General features: G+C 48.7%; 1 protein-coding gene across 3 annotated transcripts in view; it reads left to right on the top strand.

The window, feature by feature from the left end:
- Positions 1–17010, top strand: part of IQCA1 (IQ motif containing with AAA domain 1) — a 164418-nt gene that overhangs the window by 86374 nt on the left and 61034 nt on the right. For all 3 annotated transcript variants that reach the window (XM_025404697.1, XM_025404696.1, XM_025404695.1), the window contains one exon: positions 10336–10411. In XM_025404697.1, the coding sequence (XP_025260482.1) occupies positions 10336–10411 (76 nt within the window). The remainder of the gene's footprint in view (positions 1–10335; positions 10412–17010) is intronic.

The raw sequence follows: 17010 nt of genomic DNA, 5'->3' as shown, positions 1-17010 counted from the left end.
GAGGCTTGGTCAGGAAGATCACTTGAGGCCAGGAGTTGGCACCCAGCCTGGGCAACACAATGAGACCCCATCTGTACTGAAAACAAAAAAAGAAGCACAATAAATACATTCAAATATCAGGTTCTAAAAATTAGTCTCTCATTCATAGGCAAGAAAATGAATCTCTAGGTAAACTTCACACCTTACACAAGTATTAATTCAAAATGGGTCATGGACTTAAACATAAAACTATGAAACTTTGAGATTAAAAACATAGGAAAAACATCCTCAGAATCTAGAGCTAGGCAAAGAGGTCTTAGACTGGACACCAAAAGCAGGATCCATAAAAGGAAAAATTTATAAATTGGGCCACATCAAAATCAGAAACTGTTGCTTTGTGAAAGATCCAGTGAAGAGGATGAAAAAAAAAAAAGCTATAGATGGGAGAAAATATTTGCAAACTATCTATCTGACAAAGGATTAGCACCTAGAATATATACAGAACTCTCAAAACAAAAAAGTCTTTCTTTTGAGTCCTCAGTTTTAAATCCAAATTGTTGTGGACTGCAGTTAAGGACTGCTCTGTGGAAAGCACTTTAACAGAAGACAAGGCTAGTGCCAGGAGGAGGACATTTTCTGCAAACTGATAGCCGTCCTGCAAAAGTGCCTTCAATACCAAAGTAATCGCCTTTGTCTCACAGTTGTGTGGACCTCACGTTGGCTTTAGAAACAAAAGTAACAGTAACAGAGCACTATGCAATCATCCTTACAACTCTTTCCTCTGTTATTTTTCAAGCCACGGGTTAGACCATTTGAAACGATTTAAAGTGGTATTGACCTGTCACATGATCACATGAACATTAATGAGTCTTCTCTAAATTCACTGCAGCCTCAAAATGATTTAACTTAGTGCTAAATTCTTCTGGAAAGACCCTTGGACCTTTACAGAGCACAATTCACAATGAAAGCGTTTGTTTATCTGCAGTGCCAGCAGACCTAACTCTGACCACAGCTCCTCCTCTCCAATCCCTTGGCCCAGAGAGGTGCTCCACATTGAACGATTAAGCCAACCACATTCTTAGGTTATTTTAGAACATTTCAAACCAAATTTTGCATGACTTTACAAAAATGGACAAGTGAATATCATGTATTTCCAAAGGAAATTATCAGGAATGAGGGCACCATCGTGGAAGTGTATGTCTGGAGCATCTTCTGTGTCCACTGAAATACAATAAGAGAAGAAGATGGAAAGAAGTGAGGGGTTGGCTTATGGGCAATAGAGATAATAGAGTCCTTAGCCTAGGGAACAGGGGCCCCATGGTTAAACATCCTGCAATTTTATGTAAACTTTCATGGGAAGGAACGTTCTCCTGGGGAAAAGGTGTGTGGGCTTTCTTCATGTTTTCAAGAGGTCCCTTTTATAAAAAGCTCAAAGATCACTGCTTAGAGAAAGGACATATTTGGTTACACAGGCAAAGGGCCAATGGAGGCACTGCATACTCAAAGGAGGGTGATGATCTTAGACACCAGAGTGGCAGGGGAGGCTTCATGGGGGATATGGAATGGCAGGAGACTCTTTCAGGAGCCTATGCTTATAGCCCAAGTCTGCCCACATCTCCCCATCTCCATGGCAACCACCTGACCAAGAGTCATCATTGCCTCTCAGGCTGCAACTGCACCAGCCTCCCAGCCAATGCCCCCACCTCCTCTCCTGCCATTCTACAGCCTGTTCCCCTGCAGCAGCTAGAGTGACCCAAAACTCTGATTGGCATCTCTCACAGCACTTGGAACTCAAGAACTATGCAGTAATTATTTTTGAAGAGATGAATAAATGCTCAGATGAAGATCTGCCCTGGAGTGAAAGTACTGGGTATAAAAAGATGAAACAAATGCAACAGACATCGTGAAGGATGCAAGAGATACCAGAAAGGATGACTGGCATGACTGATGGGGTGTGGAAGAAACAGGAGGAGACCAAGGAGTTGAAGTGAACTCCAGGTGTCTTGATTGGAACAGAGGGAAGATTGAGGATAGATGGACCAGGACTGGCTTTGGAGCTGTTGAGTCAAACCATTGTCTATGGTTCAACAGCTGGAAGTTCAGGACAGACTCAGGAGAGATAAAGACCAGTGGTGTGGATCAGGACATATCCCCGCTCAGGAAAACTCTAGTTGAAAGTGGGGCATGGATGAGGTGTAGGAAAATTCGTGTGAATGGAGGCTGGAGAATCCGGATTACAGCCACATATTGAGGCAGGAGGAAGAGGTAAAACCAACTGGGGGATGGGAACAGCATGGAAGCCAGGAAGAAATCCAGCACCGTGAACTTCCTATATAGTCTTCCAACTGGGAATTTCTGGAAGGATAAAAGGAAGGTTTTCCTTCTGCCTCCTGAGTCCCTCTGCCATGAGAAGTGAGAACTGGCTGGGCGCAGTGGCTCATGCCTATAATCCAGCACTTTGGGAGGCCATGACAGAAGGATCACTTGAATCCAGAAATTCGAGACCAGCCTGGGCAACATAGGGAGACCCCCATCCCTACAAACAATTTTTAATAAAATTTGACAGGCATGATGGCGTGTGTCTGTGGTCCCAGCTACTCAGGCAGCTGAGGCAGGAGGATCTCCTGAGCCTGGGAGGTCAAGGTTGCAGTGAGCTATAATTGCACCACCGCACTCTAGCCTGGGCAATAGAAGGAGACTCTTGTCTCAAAAAAAGAAAAAAAATTAGGCTCTACCAGTGAAATTTGATGGAGTGATGTCTCACAGGAAATTTTCCACTCCCAGACATGGGTCCCTCGGCTTCCTGCCTCGGAAGTGCACAGGAAGCATCACGGGAAGGTGAAGAGCTTCCCTAAGGATGACCCTTCCAAGCAGGTCCACCTCGCAGCCTTCCTGGGATACAAGGCTGGCATGACCCACATCGTGCAAGAAGTCAACAGGCTAGGATCCGACGTGAACAAGAAGGAGGTGGTAGAGGCTGCGACCATTGTGGAGATACCGCCATGGTGACTGTGGGCATTGTGGGCTACGTGGAAACCCCTCAAGCCTCAAGGCCTACAGACCTCCAAGACCATCTTTGCTAAGCACATCAGCAATGAGTGCAAAAAGCACTTCTCTAAGAACTGGCATAAATCTAAGAAGAAGGCCTTTACCAATTACTGCAAGAAATGGCAGAATAAGGATAGCAAGAAGCAGCTGGAGCAAGACTTCAGCAGCATGAAGAAGTACTGCCAAGTCATCCAAGTCACTGCCCACACCCACATGCACCTGCTTCCTCTGCGCCAGAAGAAGGCCCCACTGATGGAGATCCAGGTGAACAGAGGCACCGTGGCCAAGAAGCTCCTCTCTCCCACCCCAGGATACAGACCCAGAGGGGAGGAGCGGGTAATCTGAAAGCCGCGGAGTGATCCCTTTGATATTTGAACTTGTATGTTAACGGATGTATGCCAAAATGTATACCTTCATTTCGAAAAATCTAACAGTTGCAGCCCTATTTGAATTTTTCCACAGCCCTACCAGTGTGAGATGTTAGCCATCCCTCAACAACCTACTTCAGATGCACATACTTGCCAATAGAAAATTTTCGACAGAACCTCCATGCATTTGAATCGCTCTTTAAGCCAGGCAGGAAATTATAACAGTAGTTAACATTTGGAGAGGGCAAGAAGAGGGAGCGTGGTTTATCTCTGACTGCCCTCCTAATTTCACAAAGACAAATACAGAGGATAAGATATTTGATAACACAGAATGTCCCATTGACTCTCAGTAAGAAACTTTAGAAACGTTCTCCATGCAGCATTTATCTGAGTTGTGTGAGGGACAAAGTTCATACAGTAACTGGAAACTTACAAAAAATGGTCAGTTTCCATAAACCAGCTTTTTAAATATGCTCTAGTCCCCCCTTATTCTCAGTTTCACTTTTTGCAGTTCCAGTTACCCGTGGTCAAGTGTGACCCATAAGTATTAAATGGAAAATTCCTGAGTTTTGAATCGTGCACCATTCTTCGCAGTGTTAATGAAGTCTTGCACTGTCCTGTCCCATCACATCATGGACGTGAATCATCCCTTTGTCCAGCATGTTCATGCCATATACACTACCTGCCTGTTTCTATATAGGAAAAAGTATAGTATATGTAGGGTTTGGTACGATCCGAGGCTTCAGGTGTGCACTGGGTCTTGGAACATATCCTCCTTGGAGAAAGGGGGACTACTATCATCTAAATCAAATCAAGAGGCCTCCATAAGTTTCTTTTTACTTAACAACTCCTTTGTCCTGAGTGATTTATAACTGATTGGGCCATAAAAAGAAAGTGAGAAGCCGATGAGAAAGCAACTGTCTGCTCTAAAGGAAGCTTTCTGTGCGGTTGAGCGTCTTAGCAGTACCCAGAGACCGGGCAGGTCAAGTCTCAGTGCTGCTGACTGCGATATTTGAGGAGCCCCAGAGAAAGCAAGGCCCAGAAGACTGGAGCCATGGAAATGGCTCAGTTTGCAAAAAAGGGAAAAAAGTTGGATGGGACAAACCACAGATCATGGCATGCTGGTATGGCCAAGCAAAGAAAGCAGACACTACAGTGACTCAACTCTGAGGTCGGTGTGCAGGTGAGAACACACTTCTCCTCCCGTCTGTTCATTACTTGTTCAGCCAGCAAGCCTGGAAAGCAATGGAGATGGAAAATGGCGGAGGCGTGAGTAAACGCTCCCCTCCCGCAGCGTGCAGTTGCTTAGGCGGCCAAATGTAAGAAACTGACGTTTCTTAGGTGCCATGGTCTGAATATGTGTTCCCCCACCTACGAAAAATTCAGACATTGAAAGCTAATCACCAGTGTGATGGTGTTGGGAGGTGGGGCCTCTGAGGGTGATTAGGTCCTGAGGGCAGAACCCTTGTGATTGAGATGAGTGCCTTTATGAAGGAGACCCCAGAGAGCTGCCTTGCCCTTTCCGCAGAGTGAAGACAGGGCTAGAAGGCACAGTCTCTGAAGCAGAGAGCAGCCCCCACCAGACACAGAATCTGCACCTTAATCTAGGACTTACCAGTTTCTGGAACTGTGAAAAATACATTTCTTTTGTTTATAAGCCACTTAGTGTATAATATTTTCTTATAGCAGCCCGAGCTGATCAAGTCATTAGGAATAAACACCTAAAAACCATTAGTATAATTTCAAGGCAGGAGAAATCTGTCTACATGGTATATGCATTTAGGTAGGAGGACTTTGTCAACTCGGACTCATGGTGTGCTGGGAATGTCCAGACAGCGGCATAACTGCAGGCCACCTTCGCATGCCGCAAAGGCCAAGGAGGTCACCGGCCATGGTTCCACCCATGACCATTAAACCAGCACCGTTGCTTGACTGGGAGCCTGGGTAGCTAGAACAGTCCACAGGAGATGGCCAGCAGGGCGAACAATCTGGAAATCTCTTTTGAGCGATGGGGATAGGAGTCAGGAAGGCTTCATCTGGAGCAGACTTAGGGCATGAAAGGGTGCAGACTCCTGAGGCTCCAGGAACTGGGCCTCAGTTGATGGAAGGACAACTTCAATGGCCTTAAGTCTAGCTGCCTGGGGTGGTTTTAAGAAAAAACGACTCCCAATGTCCACACACCTTAGAAGAGATTCTTACTTAATTGAGCATAATTGGTCTAGGGCAGAGCTGGGCATTGGATTTTTTTTTTTTTTTTAGCTCTCCATTGGGTTAAGTCAGAAGAGTTGTCTGACAGTGGAGTGGGCCACCCCCCCTGTGTAGAGGAAGAGAGCGTCAGAACTCAGGTCATGGCTGGCCTTCCTCACCTCAGGAAGTGGGCCAGAGTGTGCAAGGCCAGCCACAGTGGTGGGATGGGATCTGGGAAGGTGACCCCTGGTTTCTACTGGGGGAAACGTGTATGTGACAGTTACAGGAAAGCCCTGGACCTGGGAACCAGCCAGTAGAAGGCATCGGGGGAAGAGAGGCTGTGGTGTGGTGCAGTCGGGCCCCTGAGGCATAGTGAGCAAGGATCGGGGACAGGAGGACTCAAGGATCTCAAAGGCAGGCCCCGTGCAGCTCTAGCAACCTAGTGAGTCCCACCCTTAGTAGCTGCTCAGGAAAGGTTCACAGGTAAACAGATAGGCTCATGCACCTTCATTTGTAAAAATCAAGATAAGGCCACAATGAACAGAAAAGCAAACAAAATGAAGTTCAGCCCCACCAACTAAAGAAATATAATTTTTCAAAAATACCATGTTACGCCTATTCATCCAGCAAAACTTTTAAGTCAAAATATGATTCTGCTATAGCAGATATACATCACATATGCATGCATACTAGCCTCCTTCCCACCCCTCAAACCCCCATTCCAGCCAGAGTGCTGTCTCAAGGGGCCAATCCCTTCACACCAGGCTCCTGGGTAGCTGCCCTGCTTGTAAGCCAACTCCAAGCTCCCTGAAAAGCACGGCTCACGGTCCTTTCAAGGGCCATCCTCTTTCTCTGTCTCGCCATCTCTGTCTCCCTGTCTCTCCTTTCCTCCCCACTTCTCTTCTCTCCCTCTCTCTCTCCCCACACGCCAGCCTCATGTCTGCCCAGCCCCGCGCAGTCCCCACGGCTGCTGAACCTCCTTCAGCCATCCCTGTGAGACACAAACTCCCCATCTGGACTTGACACATGCTGTTCCTTCTGCTGGAAACACTTTGCCGCGCCTCAGTCTCCTTCCCTGGAGCCCTCCGCCTCACCCTTCTCCTCTTCCTCCCCTTCGTCCATCCCTAAGAGCACAGCCTCACCAGTGTAGGGGCTCCCAGAGACCAAACATAGAACAATCTGAGTATCCAAAACAAAAATGGCAATAATAGACAATAACACTGACGAAAAAGTAATAAAGATGTGTGACTCCTTAGTGATACCTGGAAAGAGAGAGAGACAGATGATAAATACTATCTCTGAGAATAAATATACTAATGAAAGGGATTCTAAATTTCTTTTTCGTTCATGGATTCTCCCTCTTTCCTCCCAGGCCTTGCTTTATCCACTACTGGTCTTTTTCTTGCTGCTCTGCAGGCTTTTCTCTAATGCCCGGGCCTCTTGGGAGCCGGGAACGGGGCGTAGCTAAGCCAAACCTTGAGTTCTAGGTGGGACTTCCTTACCAGAGAGCTTTGATTTAGTGTGAGCTCTGGAAGGTCGGTGAGCTGTGTCACAGGCTTTGGGCCTCCTGGTGTTTCCGGGTCCGGGTTCTCTCCCTGGTTCCCCGCTGGCTGCAGCTCCCCCTGCCTGGCTTATGGGCTGCAGTTCCAGGCAAGTCTGCCATGTCCCCACCTCCCCATGAAGTGAGAGTCCGCTCTGCAGCACCCTGGGCCTCCCCTGAAGCGCTTGTGATCCCGTTTCACATGTCTTCCCTGCTTCCTGGTGACCTGAGCAAATGCAAAGCTGGAAGACACAGTGGACTCAAAACAAAATACAAAGCTGAAAAATGCAAAGCTGAAAAGAGACACGGCGGATTCACAGGGGGACAGACCACAGATGAGAGTCAGGAGGGGCAGGAGGTGTGGCCTTTGAGTGAGCTGGTAACCATGGTCTCAGGGGGCCGTGGAAAGCCCCTGGGAACACTTGAGCCAGCAGGTGACTTGATCAGAGCTACAGTTGCCTCAGAAAGTAACTGAGGCAGCCAAGTGTGCCTTGGCTCCGGGTGTAACCCAGCACTGTCTCGGGAGGGAGAGCCGCTGCCAGCCCTGGGCTGGGGAGGATTCGAGGAAGCCCTGGCTTTCCCAGGCACCTGGGGCACGCACTGGGGAGAGTCCGATGGCTCCACACCCGGCCTCTTTTATTCCGATGGTTGTGTTTTATTCTCATGTGTATCAGGAAACCAATGTATCCACTATGGTTTCACTTTAGCAATAGAGAGTGCCTCTTTAAAGAACGTAAGTGAGTCTTTAAAGAAATGATGGTTCTATTAGTCAGGGATTCTCAGATCTGGCAAAAATCACGATGAGGGATGCAGTGAAGTAGCATGACAGTGAAGACATTTTCATCAACCCCAAGGAGACCCCGTACCCATTAAGCAGTCCCTCCCCTTCCCCCCTCTCTGCCCCACCCCTACCCCCTGGCCACCATTGATCTGCTTTCTGCCCGAGTTTGTCTGTTTTCATATAAATGAGATTATACACCATGAGGCCTTTTGGGTCTGGCTTCACACTCTCAGCCTAGGTCTTCACGCTTCCTCCGCGCCGTAGCCTGTGTCTGTCTTCATGTCTGTGTTCGCTCCTTTCTGTGGGTGAGTTCAACGTTTCATTGTGTGGAAATACCACATTGTGTTTACCCATTTATCCATGGATTGAGCCTACACTTTTCCTATTCTTGTTTCATTCAGCCAATGTTGCACACAGGCCAAGCGGCCAGGCCACAGGGCTGACGGGGTCGTTCCTGCCTGCTGTGTCTGGTGGGAAGAGCAGGCTGTTCTGAGGAAATGACAAGCCTGCAACAAGGGCAGGAAGGCCATCAGAGAGGATTTCAGGAGGACGGGAGGTCTGTTCAGAGTCTGAATTCATCAGAAAGCATAGAAGGGTGGCCTTCCAGGCGGATGGAACAGCAGGGAAAGAGTATGGCAGGTGCAGGGGGGTGGCCTTGTCAGCATCTCTGCAGTGATGGTGGAGGCAGGAGGTGGCAAGGACAAAGGCCGCAGAGGGGAGCGGGGGCACTCCTGGGGCACCACACCTGTGGGGGTGGTGTGTGGTCTGCTGAGGGGCTTGGACTGTATCCTGTGGGGGACGGCACCTCCCAGGAGCTCCAAGACAGATACCTCTGTGGGGCTTTCAAGGAAGGAAGTCGTGAGGCCAGGTCTGCTGCAGACCCCTTCCAGCAGGAGAGAAGAGAGTGACCCTGCGTTAGCCAACCTTGGAGCAAGGGGCCAGGGCAGTGGGACTGGAGGCGGAAGCAGGGAGACCCCAGGAAGGCCTCCGCGGCAGAACAGTGGGGTTTGGTGATTGCTTGGCCTTGGGGAGAGAGAGGAGAAATGCCTCTGGATCTGATGCGTGGATACTACACAACCACGAGGGCCTGCATCCCAGAGCCCAACCCTGGAGCCCAGAAACGGAGGGGCCCATCAGGTGCCAGAGTCAGGGCGTCCTCGGGAAGCAGCCCAGGGGAGGCACGCCCACGTCACCCAACTGCTGCCCTTCCTCCCACTGCATAGAGAGTACTGAGCCTGCTTCAGGAACCCAAGGACAGAACAGGGCCAGCGTTGTTCCTTTCACCCTCTCTAAGGGTAGCAATAGCCATGATAGTGGTCATCGGAAACATGGCTATTCAGGCAATGTCAACATTATTGCAGAGAAACACCACATGAGGGTTTGCAGGGCCTAGCTCTCACTATTAGGCACAGGTGAACCCTGGCGGCAGAGGGGCAGGGGGGGTGTTGTGCTGGGGCTCAGAGCAGAGCTGCAGCCTGGGCTGACGGCAGGTAGCACTGCAGTCTCCAGTCTTGGTGCACAGGGTTGGCGGCAGGAGCCAGGGATGGTGGCCTGGCTCTCTCTGCTGTGGGGGACCCGGGGTAGGGAAGCTAGCTAGATCCTGGCTCCAGGAAGGAAGCAGAGCCCCAGAGTCAGGCTGCAGCTCGCAATGGCTTCCAGGCTCAAGGACGAGGCAGGTAGCGAGAGGAAGGAACAGCCCAGGTGCTGGAACTGGCAAGCAGCACAGCTCAGCAAAGGATGGGGAGTAGCTCCAAGGGCTGGTTACAGGAACATGAAGGAGGGAGGTAGATGAACTCAGGCTAGGAAATCAGCCTTCAGAGCGAGGAAGGAGTGACAGCATGAGAAGACAGGACCAGGCTGGGTGTGGTGGCTCAGGCCTATAATCCCAACACTGTGGGAGGCTGAGGGGGGCAGATTGTCTGAGCTTAGGAGTTCAAGACCAGCCTGGGCAACATGGCAAAACCCCACTGCTACAAAAAAATTTAAAAATTAGCCAGGTGTGGTGCACACCCGCAGTCCCAGCTACTGGGGAGGCTGAGGCAGGAGGATCGCTTAAGCCCTGTCTCCAGAAAAAAAAAAAAAAGAAAAGAAATTTTTTAATCAAAAAAGAAGACAGGATCAAACTTGGGGCATGAGGTACCCCAGGGGAGGCCACTGAGAAGGGAAAGCTGATATCAACAGGGGACGCTTTGGTGAGCCTGGACCACCCACGCCTGCTCAGTGGACACAGCACTCCATACTCAGACGGGCCAGAGGGGCACTGCCCCGGGGGACCAGGACTAGGTCATACTCAGACGGGCCAGAGGGGCACTGCCCCGGGGGACCAGGACTGGGTCTGCACAGCATGAACCCTGGTCACGGTCATCACAGCATCTGTGCCTTTTGCTGCCCGGTCTTGCCTGTGATTAACGAAAATATTCTGCTTTGAACAGGAAGAAGATGAAAAATGGAAAATGTCACCAAGTCTTTTTCTCCCTGTGATGAAGGAAGGATGTAACGCGTACAAAGGTAAGTTTAGGAGAGCATGCGTGGTCACTGAGACAGCAGCACGTGCTGGGAACCCTGTCAGGGGAGGCTGCTGCATGCTACTCACAACCGAGATGTTCTGCCTGTCTCTATTTTAAATTTCCTGGCCAGGCGAAGTGGCTCGCGCCTGTAATCCCAGAACTTTGGGAGGCCGAGGCGGGCAGATCACCTGAGGTCAGGAGTTCAAGACCAGCCTGGCCAACATGGTGAAACCCAATCTCTTCAAAAATACAAAAATTAGCTGGGCATAACAGCAGGCGTCTGTAATCCCAGCTACTCGGGAGGCTGAACCAGGAGAATCGCTTGAACCCAGGAGGCGAAGCTTGCAGTGAGCCAATATCGCGCCATTGGACTCCAGCCTGGGCAACAGAGTGAGACTCTGTCTCAAAAAAAAAAAAAAAAAAAAAAAATTCCTTTTGGTGGCCTGAAGCATACAATTAGTTAAAAGGCAAGACACATTTAGGATGAGAAGATAGTCAAGAACCCCATCCTGTTTTTGAACCCTTAAGACTTCAGCTGAATGTTTTCATGCTAGTGGCAGGGAAGAAAGATATTTTTAGATTACTTAAATTAAGAAAATTGATACTGTATGTACAGTAAAATGTCTTAATCCTATTAGACTAAGACATGTGCCTGAATTCTGACACACGATTTTTTTGTCAGTTCAGCCTGATGAGTATAGCTGTCATCTGGCTGGATATGCAAATGTAGGAACTGGTCTTTCAGATATTTGCATTTTAATTTCCTAGAACTATTACCCAACTCCTGTGGTTCTACTGTGCCCTCAGGATAAATCCAAACACAGTGACCTGCCAAGATGACCTCGGTCATTAGTGCTAGTATGGAAGTTTCTGAAAGATGCAATCTGGATATGAAGTGGAATCTTTCCAAATGGCAGTAATTCGTGGCCTCCTTCCCAGCCTTGGTCTTCTCTGGATATTATCAACTTAATAGTTGTATTTTTAAATTGACTCCGGGCTTTCACCTTAATAATTGCACCTCATCCTAAGCAACCATAGGTTTGACATGCTAGTGACATAAGTTAAAAATGTCTGCATGCCACTGAAAATTCTCTTACATACCATGCATGGGCACCCCACTGCATGAGATGCTGAACTGAAGTGGAACCCTGGGGGGCACGATGACGTTGGCAGGATTTGGCAACTGAATCCATTTTCATTGGGAAGAAAGGAGGTCAAAAGGGAAAACTAACATTTATTAAGTACCTAAGACATGCAAGGCTTGGAGTTTTTCCATGCCCATCTCATTTAATCTTCACAACAACTGGGAGAGGTAAATGTTGCTCTCCTCATGTGGGCAGGTACTGGTAGAAGCCCTGCTGTCATCCAAGCTTAAGAATCCATCACCTACTTAACGGTGCAGAGCAGTCACTATCAAAAACACCTTTTCACTTGCATGTTCCTTCAACAAACAGCATCTCCAGGGTGTCAGGTGCAGTGCTAGCCCGGAGATATAAAGGTAACACCTGCCAACAACAAGCTTATATGTTGGGGGTTATAGTGGTGGGATCGGGTGGGGATAGTGGCATAAACTGGGTAGTTTCTGTAAGTTAGGATGACAGTAACAACATCCAGTGGGACCTGCTGGGAGTTGCCATCATCCACACGGTGGGGCCAGGGGCCTGGCTAGGGTGCCACTGGCATCAGGTGTGTGTCTACAGCAACAATGCCATCTAAGACTCTGCTTTGCACATCATTATTTGGTCTTTACCGCCACCCTCACTGGCTTGTTACTGCATGTATCTATAACTCCCATGCCTGCAAACACTCCAGGTAACATACTAATTCGTTTTCTTCTGGAGAGCACCTTTGTGGAGCCCTCCCCCTCAGCTGCGATCCTTGAGCCTTACTTGGCCTTTGCTGACTTCTTGCCTCTCCCTCATTTTGGTGGAGCTCATTCTCTAGGATGTCCCAAGAAGGGATTCGCAGAGGGGAGTTTTGGCTGCCATGGGCATCTGAAAACTGTCCTGCACTCACACTCAGACAGCAGGTGCCCCGGGATGTGGAAAGCAGGGCTCCCTTCTCTTCTGATACAGCTAAGACACGGGCACAGGAAGGAAGGAGCTGGAGAGCAGAAGCCTGCTATCCCGTGGCAGGAAGTCAGGGGCCCGTGTCTGAGACTGATAAATCAAGAAGTAACATATGAGCATGTTCTATAGACACTAGGAAAAGAACACAGAAACTACCCGAAACCAGATCACTGCACACGCCCCTGTGGCCGCTGCGCTTCCTCCAGCAGGCCAGGCACGCTCCACCTCTGGCCCTTATGCTTTCTGCTCCTCTGGCTCAGAATGCTTGTCCCTTTGGGCCTCGGTGCCAGTGAGACCTTCTTTAAGGGCCCTTGTGGAGTGACAGTCCCCCTCTGCCCGTGCCCACCCTTTGCCCACTTGGGTGTGAGTGTGTGTTCACAGACGTTTCTCACGGTGCCATGCCAAGTCCTTGAGGGCAGGGCCTTCCATTATCCACCTGCTCTGAGAGCAGTGCCTGACCCATAATCGGGCTCAATGAAGTCAAAATGTAATAACTGCATTTGTCCTGTGTATTTTTAATGAATAAATGAATATAGGAAAGAATGCCATTGGATAATGTAATTGGCAGGTAGACAGAGTGGGACAGGTTTTTCATTATCATCTGTTTAATATTCTGACTTTGTTTAAAACAATGTGTATCATTTTGATACAAGCAAAAATTAATTTGGGAGAAATCTAACGTCCCCATGGGAAGCCAACTCTTGCAACCTGCTGACCGGCCCAAAAGCTCTGAAAACTGTCCACGCCTTTTGTGTAATATCTGTTTCCATTAAGACTGAAAAAGCAAGCAGCGTCCCTCCTGAAAGCAAACCCGCAGTGTCATTTTCCTGGTCGGATGGTGTGGCGTTGGACTTGTTATCTGCCAGGTCTTTAGTAACTCCAAGGAATTAAATGTCTTCCTCTTAGAATTCTTTTCTTAAAAAATCAAAGGTTTTCCTCTTCAAATAAAACATTAGCATTTTAATCACTAAGATTAGCCCCCCGCCCCGGCGCCCCTCTTTCATTGCCCCCCCACGTGTGAAACTGCCTTGGCCTCGCTTTTCACATTCTCGGGATAAAAGCTCTTTCTCCGCTCTAGGAGAGAGTGGGGCAGTGGTTGCCCTTTGAGGGCCGTGAATAGCTTCCTGCATTTATAAATGTCCATGAAATTCTTGAAGGGATTGAAAAGTGCCCTGCGCAAAAGTGTCATGAGAAAAGCAAAGTTTCAGCAGAAAACTCAATCCATTTAAACGATCTAGAGGGGAAATGGGCAAAACGGCTCCGTGGTGTTTTATTTTAAATATAGTTGCGACTCCAGAATGAGAATGTGTTCCACCGTACAACTGTTTCTACATAAGTAATTGTGTCATGGTTTCCCTTCTGTGAGAGATTCTGCCTTCCTTTTATTATGAAATACGTTATTTCCTGATTTTAGTGAATCTAGTGAAAAAGAAAAGTATCTTCCCGTAACTAACAAAGCTGTTCTGTTTAAAATGCCCTGATGTAACAGGTAGGTGCTGCTATTGGAGAAGATTTAGAAATCCCACAAGGGGGATTGTTATTAGTAAACAGCACGTTATGACACATTTAAACCTTTTCTAGAATTTTCGAGGAAGAATGCTTACAATTTTAGACACATAAAAGGAAGCATTGATTCCTTTTCCTACATTTTATCACTACGTGTTATTCCTACATTTTGAAGTTTTTCACAGTTTAAGCTTATGTACATTTCAGAAAATTTACTAGAAAAGAGAATTCGCTTCAAATGCAGGAGTTGTAAACCCTCTGGGCCTTTGGAGTACACGCATCATACAAGCTAACCACAAAATCTAAGGGAGTGCAGGGCGAAGAATGAACTTCCACCTATTAGTGACATGAAGTCTCTCTTCCACCAATGGGATGCTTTAGACAATGTATGCAATACTTGTTTTCTACACCCTGGCTCTCGGGCCGGCTGTCACTGGGAAGGATTATGGTAACGAGAGAAGTTCAGCCCAGGCCCCCTCCTGTAGGCCCACTCCAGCTCATCAACCTTTTTCGCCTCTTCTCCCCTCCTGTTGTCACACCTGTTTTGGGCTGGCCACCTGCCCTATGTGAATGATGACACCCCTTGAACTTCAGCCTCACCTCTGCAGTCACCTTCAGAGTCCCATCCGAGCCCCCCTCCCACCCCCAGCTCTGTGCCCCCAATCCCCGGGCCACCTCTTATGAGACTGCCCTGTCAGGAAGGACACCTAAGTGCATTGGTACCGTGAAAAATTTGCCACCTTTGTGATTTATTTTTTGTCTGTTTGTAAGCCCACATTAAAAGAAATCTGCATCATTTTCTGCATTTTCAAAAACCTGCCCAACTGACCTTGCATCACCACAGGCTGGTCCTCCATATCTCTGTGGCAGAGACGGTGCTCAAACAGCAATACACACAGCCCTGCCCTTCAGTTTGCTGGTAGGAGGTAGGCTGGTCAAGAGCTCTTGCTGGGTCCTGCTGCACCCCCCACCACCCACCCCGCTCAGATACCTGCTGAGCCATCCGTGCTGCAGTCTGTCCGGAAGTCAGGTGGACCTGCCTCTGCCGTGTGTGGCGAACAACCCCTTCTGCCCAGAAAGTGCTGTGGTCACCTCTGGTGTCAGCATCTGCAGCTTGTGAACCCGACCCGCTCTTTTTTTTTTTTTTTCTTTTTGAGACGGAGTCTCGCTCTGTTGCCCACGCTGGAGTCTCAGCTCACTGCGACCTCTGCCTCCTGGATTCAAGCAATTCTCCTGCCTCAGCCTCCTGAGTAGCTGGGATTTCAGGCACGTGCCACCACACCTGGCTAATTTTTGTATTTTAGTTGAGACGGGGTTTTGCCATGTTGGTCAGGCTGATCTCGAACTCCTGACCTCGTGATCTGCCCACCTCGGCCTCCCAAAGTGCTGGGATTACAGGCATGAGCCACTGCGCCCAGCCCGACCCACTCTTTTTGAAAACTGGAGCTGCGTTTCCATGTCCTGTCTTCCTGCAGGTGTCCTGTCCTGAGGGTCCTGACTCTGACCACTAAAGGCACAGGCACTGGCCCCAGGGCCTCAATTGCTCTTTGCTGGCACGCACCTGCTTTGGGGCATAGCTGTTTCTGGTGTAGCTGCTGTCCTGTGTGATCCTCTCCCTCCAGGAAGTAGAGAGTGTCAGTGAGGTAGGCTAAGACCCTGTGAGATGCTCTGCTTCCTAGGGGATGGCAGCAACTATTTGGGGCTAAACTGGAACTGTATATATTTATTTATATATAAATATTTATTAAAAATGATTTATTCATATAACTTTATTTTATTCCATTTACCATCACCATATCGGCGTGAGGAAGGGGTTATTTTCATTTCTCAGAAAGGGGAATGGGCTCGGCAAAGGCTGTCCCCTGCTAAGATCACCAACTGGTAGGTGGTAGGGCAGGGGTTCCACCTGGCCGCAAACAGTGGCCGTTGCACCAAGCTGTGCTGCCCCGGGCAGGTGGCAGGTGGCCAAAAACCTCGGGACAATTGTCCTGCCTTTTTGCCAGTTCTGAGTTTGCATCAGAATCTCCCCAGTCTCTCTCCACCTCTCCTGAGAGTCTAGGTTTTCCTGCGTCTCACAGCATCTCATCCCTACCCCTTTCCTTGTTCATCCCTTTGGCCAGTTCCTGGTCCCTCTGTGGTTTGTTCAGAGACTCAACCTCTCCTTCCCATTCGTTTACCCACATGATTCTCTGGGGAAGCTTCTCTATGCTAGGTCTTCACATTTGATGGCTCTGGGTCTCCAGCAGCCAGACTTGTTCTTCTGTCTGTGACTATGACTTTCCTCCCAATGTAGAGTTAGAGCGCCACCCTCTCCCTTCTTGGTCAGTGGGTCATGCCATGCTTGTCAGGGAGGCCATGCTGAGAAGCCTCCTTCATTCATTCACCACCCCACCTGCCTTGCCTCGGAGGCCTGCAGCCTCTGCCGTCTTCACAAGGGGTAGCCCTTGTCCCTCAAAGGTTGGGAGCCTCTGTCTGTGCCCCGAGTCCTCAGCTACCTTCCCAGGTTAAAGGTCATCACAGCGCTAAAGGCAGGTCCCAGTGAAGTGGCCAGACTGGTTGGCGGTTGTCAGCTTCACCAATTCCAGCAAATTTCCTTTACGTTCTCGACATAGATTCCAGAAAGACGTCTCCTTCCCCAAATGACAAGTCTTGGCTTCCCACGGGAGACCTCTTCCAAGTCCCACGTCGAGGATCCAGCTGTTCCACACCTCAGCATACATTTGGAACCTCCCTTCTGAGAAAGGAGCTCTATTTCCATTTATTTTAGTGATGGGAAATTATCCTTATTTTGTCTAGGGTCATGTTTCTCTAGGTCCACCCTCCTAACTACCAGGAGGAGGCAAAAGGGAAATGTTAAATATGTGTGATTTCAAAAACATCCAAAAAGTAATTCGGAAATTTAGCTGTTGAATTAGGGAGAAATACTGAGTACTTGTGTGTTTAATGTTGTCTGTTTTATAATAGGAGGCAAGGGATAATTCCTGGAGGGTTCAACAGGCAACAAAATCTTTCGTATTTTAGTGAA

This window comes from Theropithecus gelada, chromosome 12 (genome assembly GCF_003255815.1).
Source record: "Theropithecus gelada isolate Dixy chromosome 12, Tgel_1.0, whole genome shotgun sequence".
Lineage (NCBI taxonomy): Eukaryota > Metazoa > Chordata > Mammalia > Primates > Cercopithecidae > Theropithecus > Theropithecus gelada.
The sequence above is the reverse complement of the archived record's forward strand: the minus strand, read 5'-3'. Positions and strand labels throughout refer to the sequence as shown.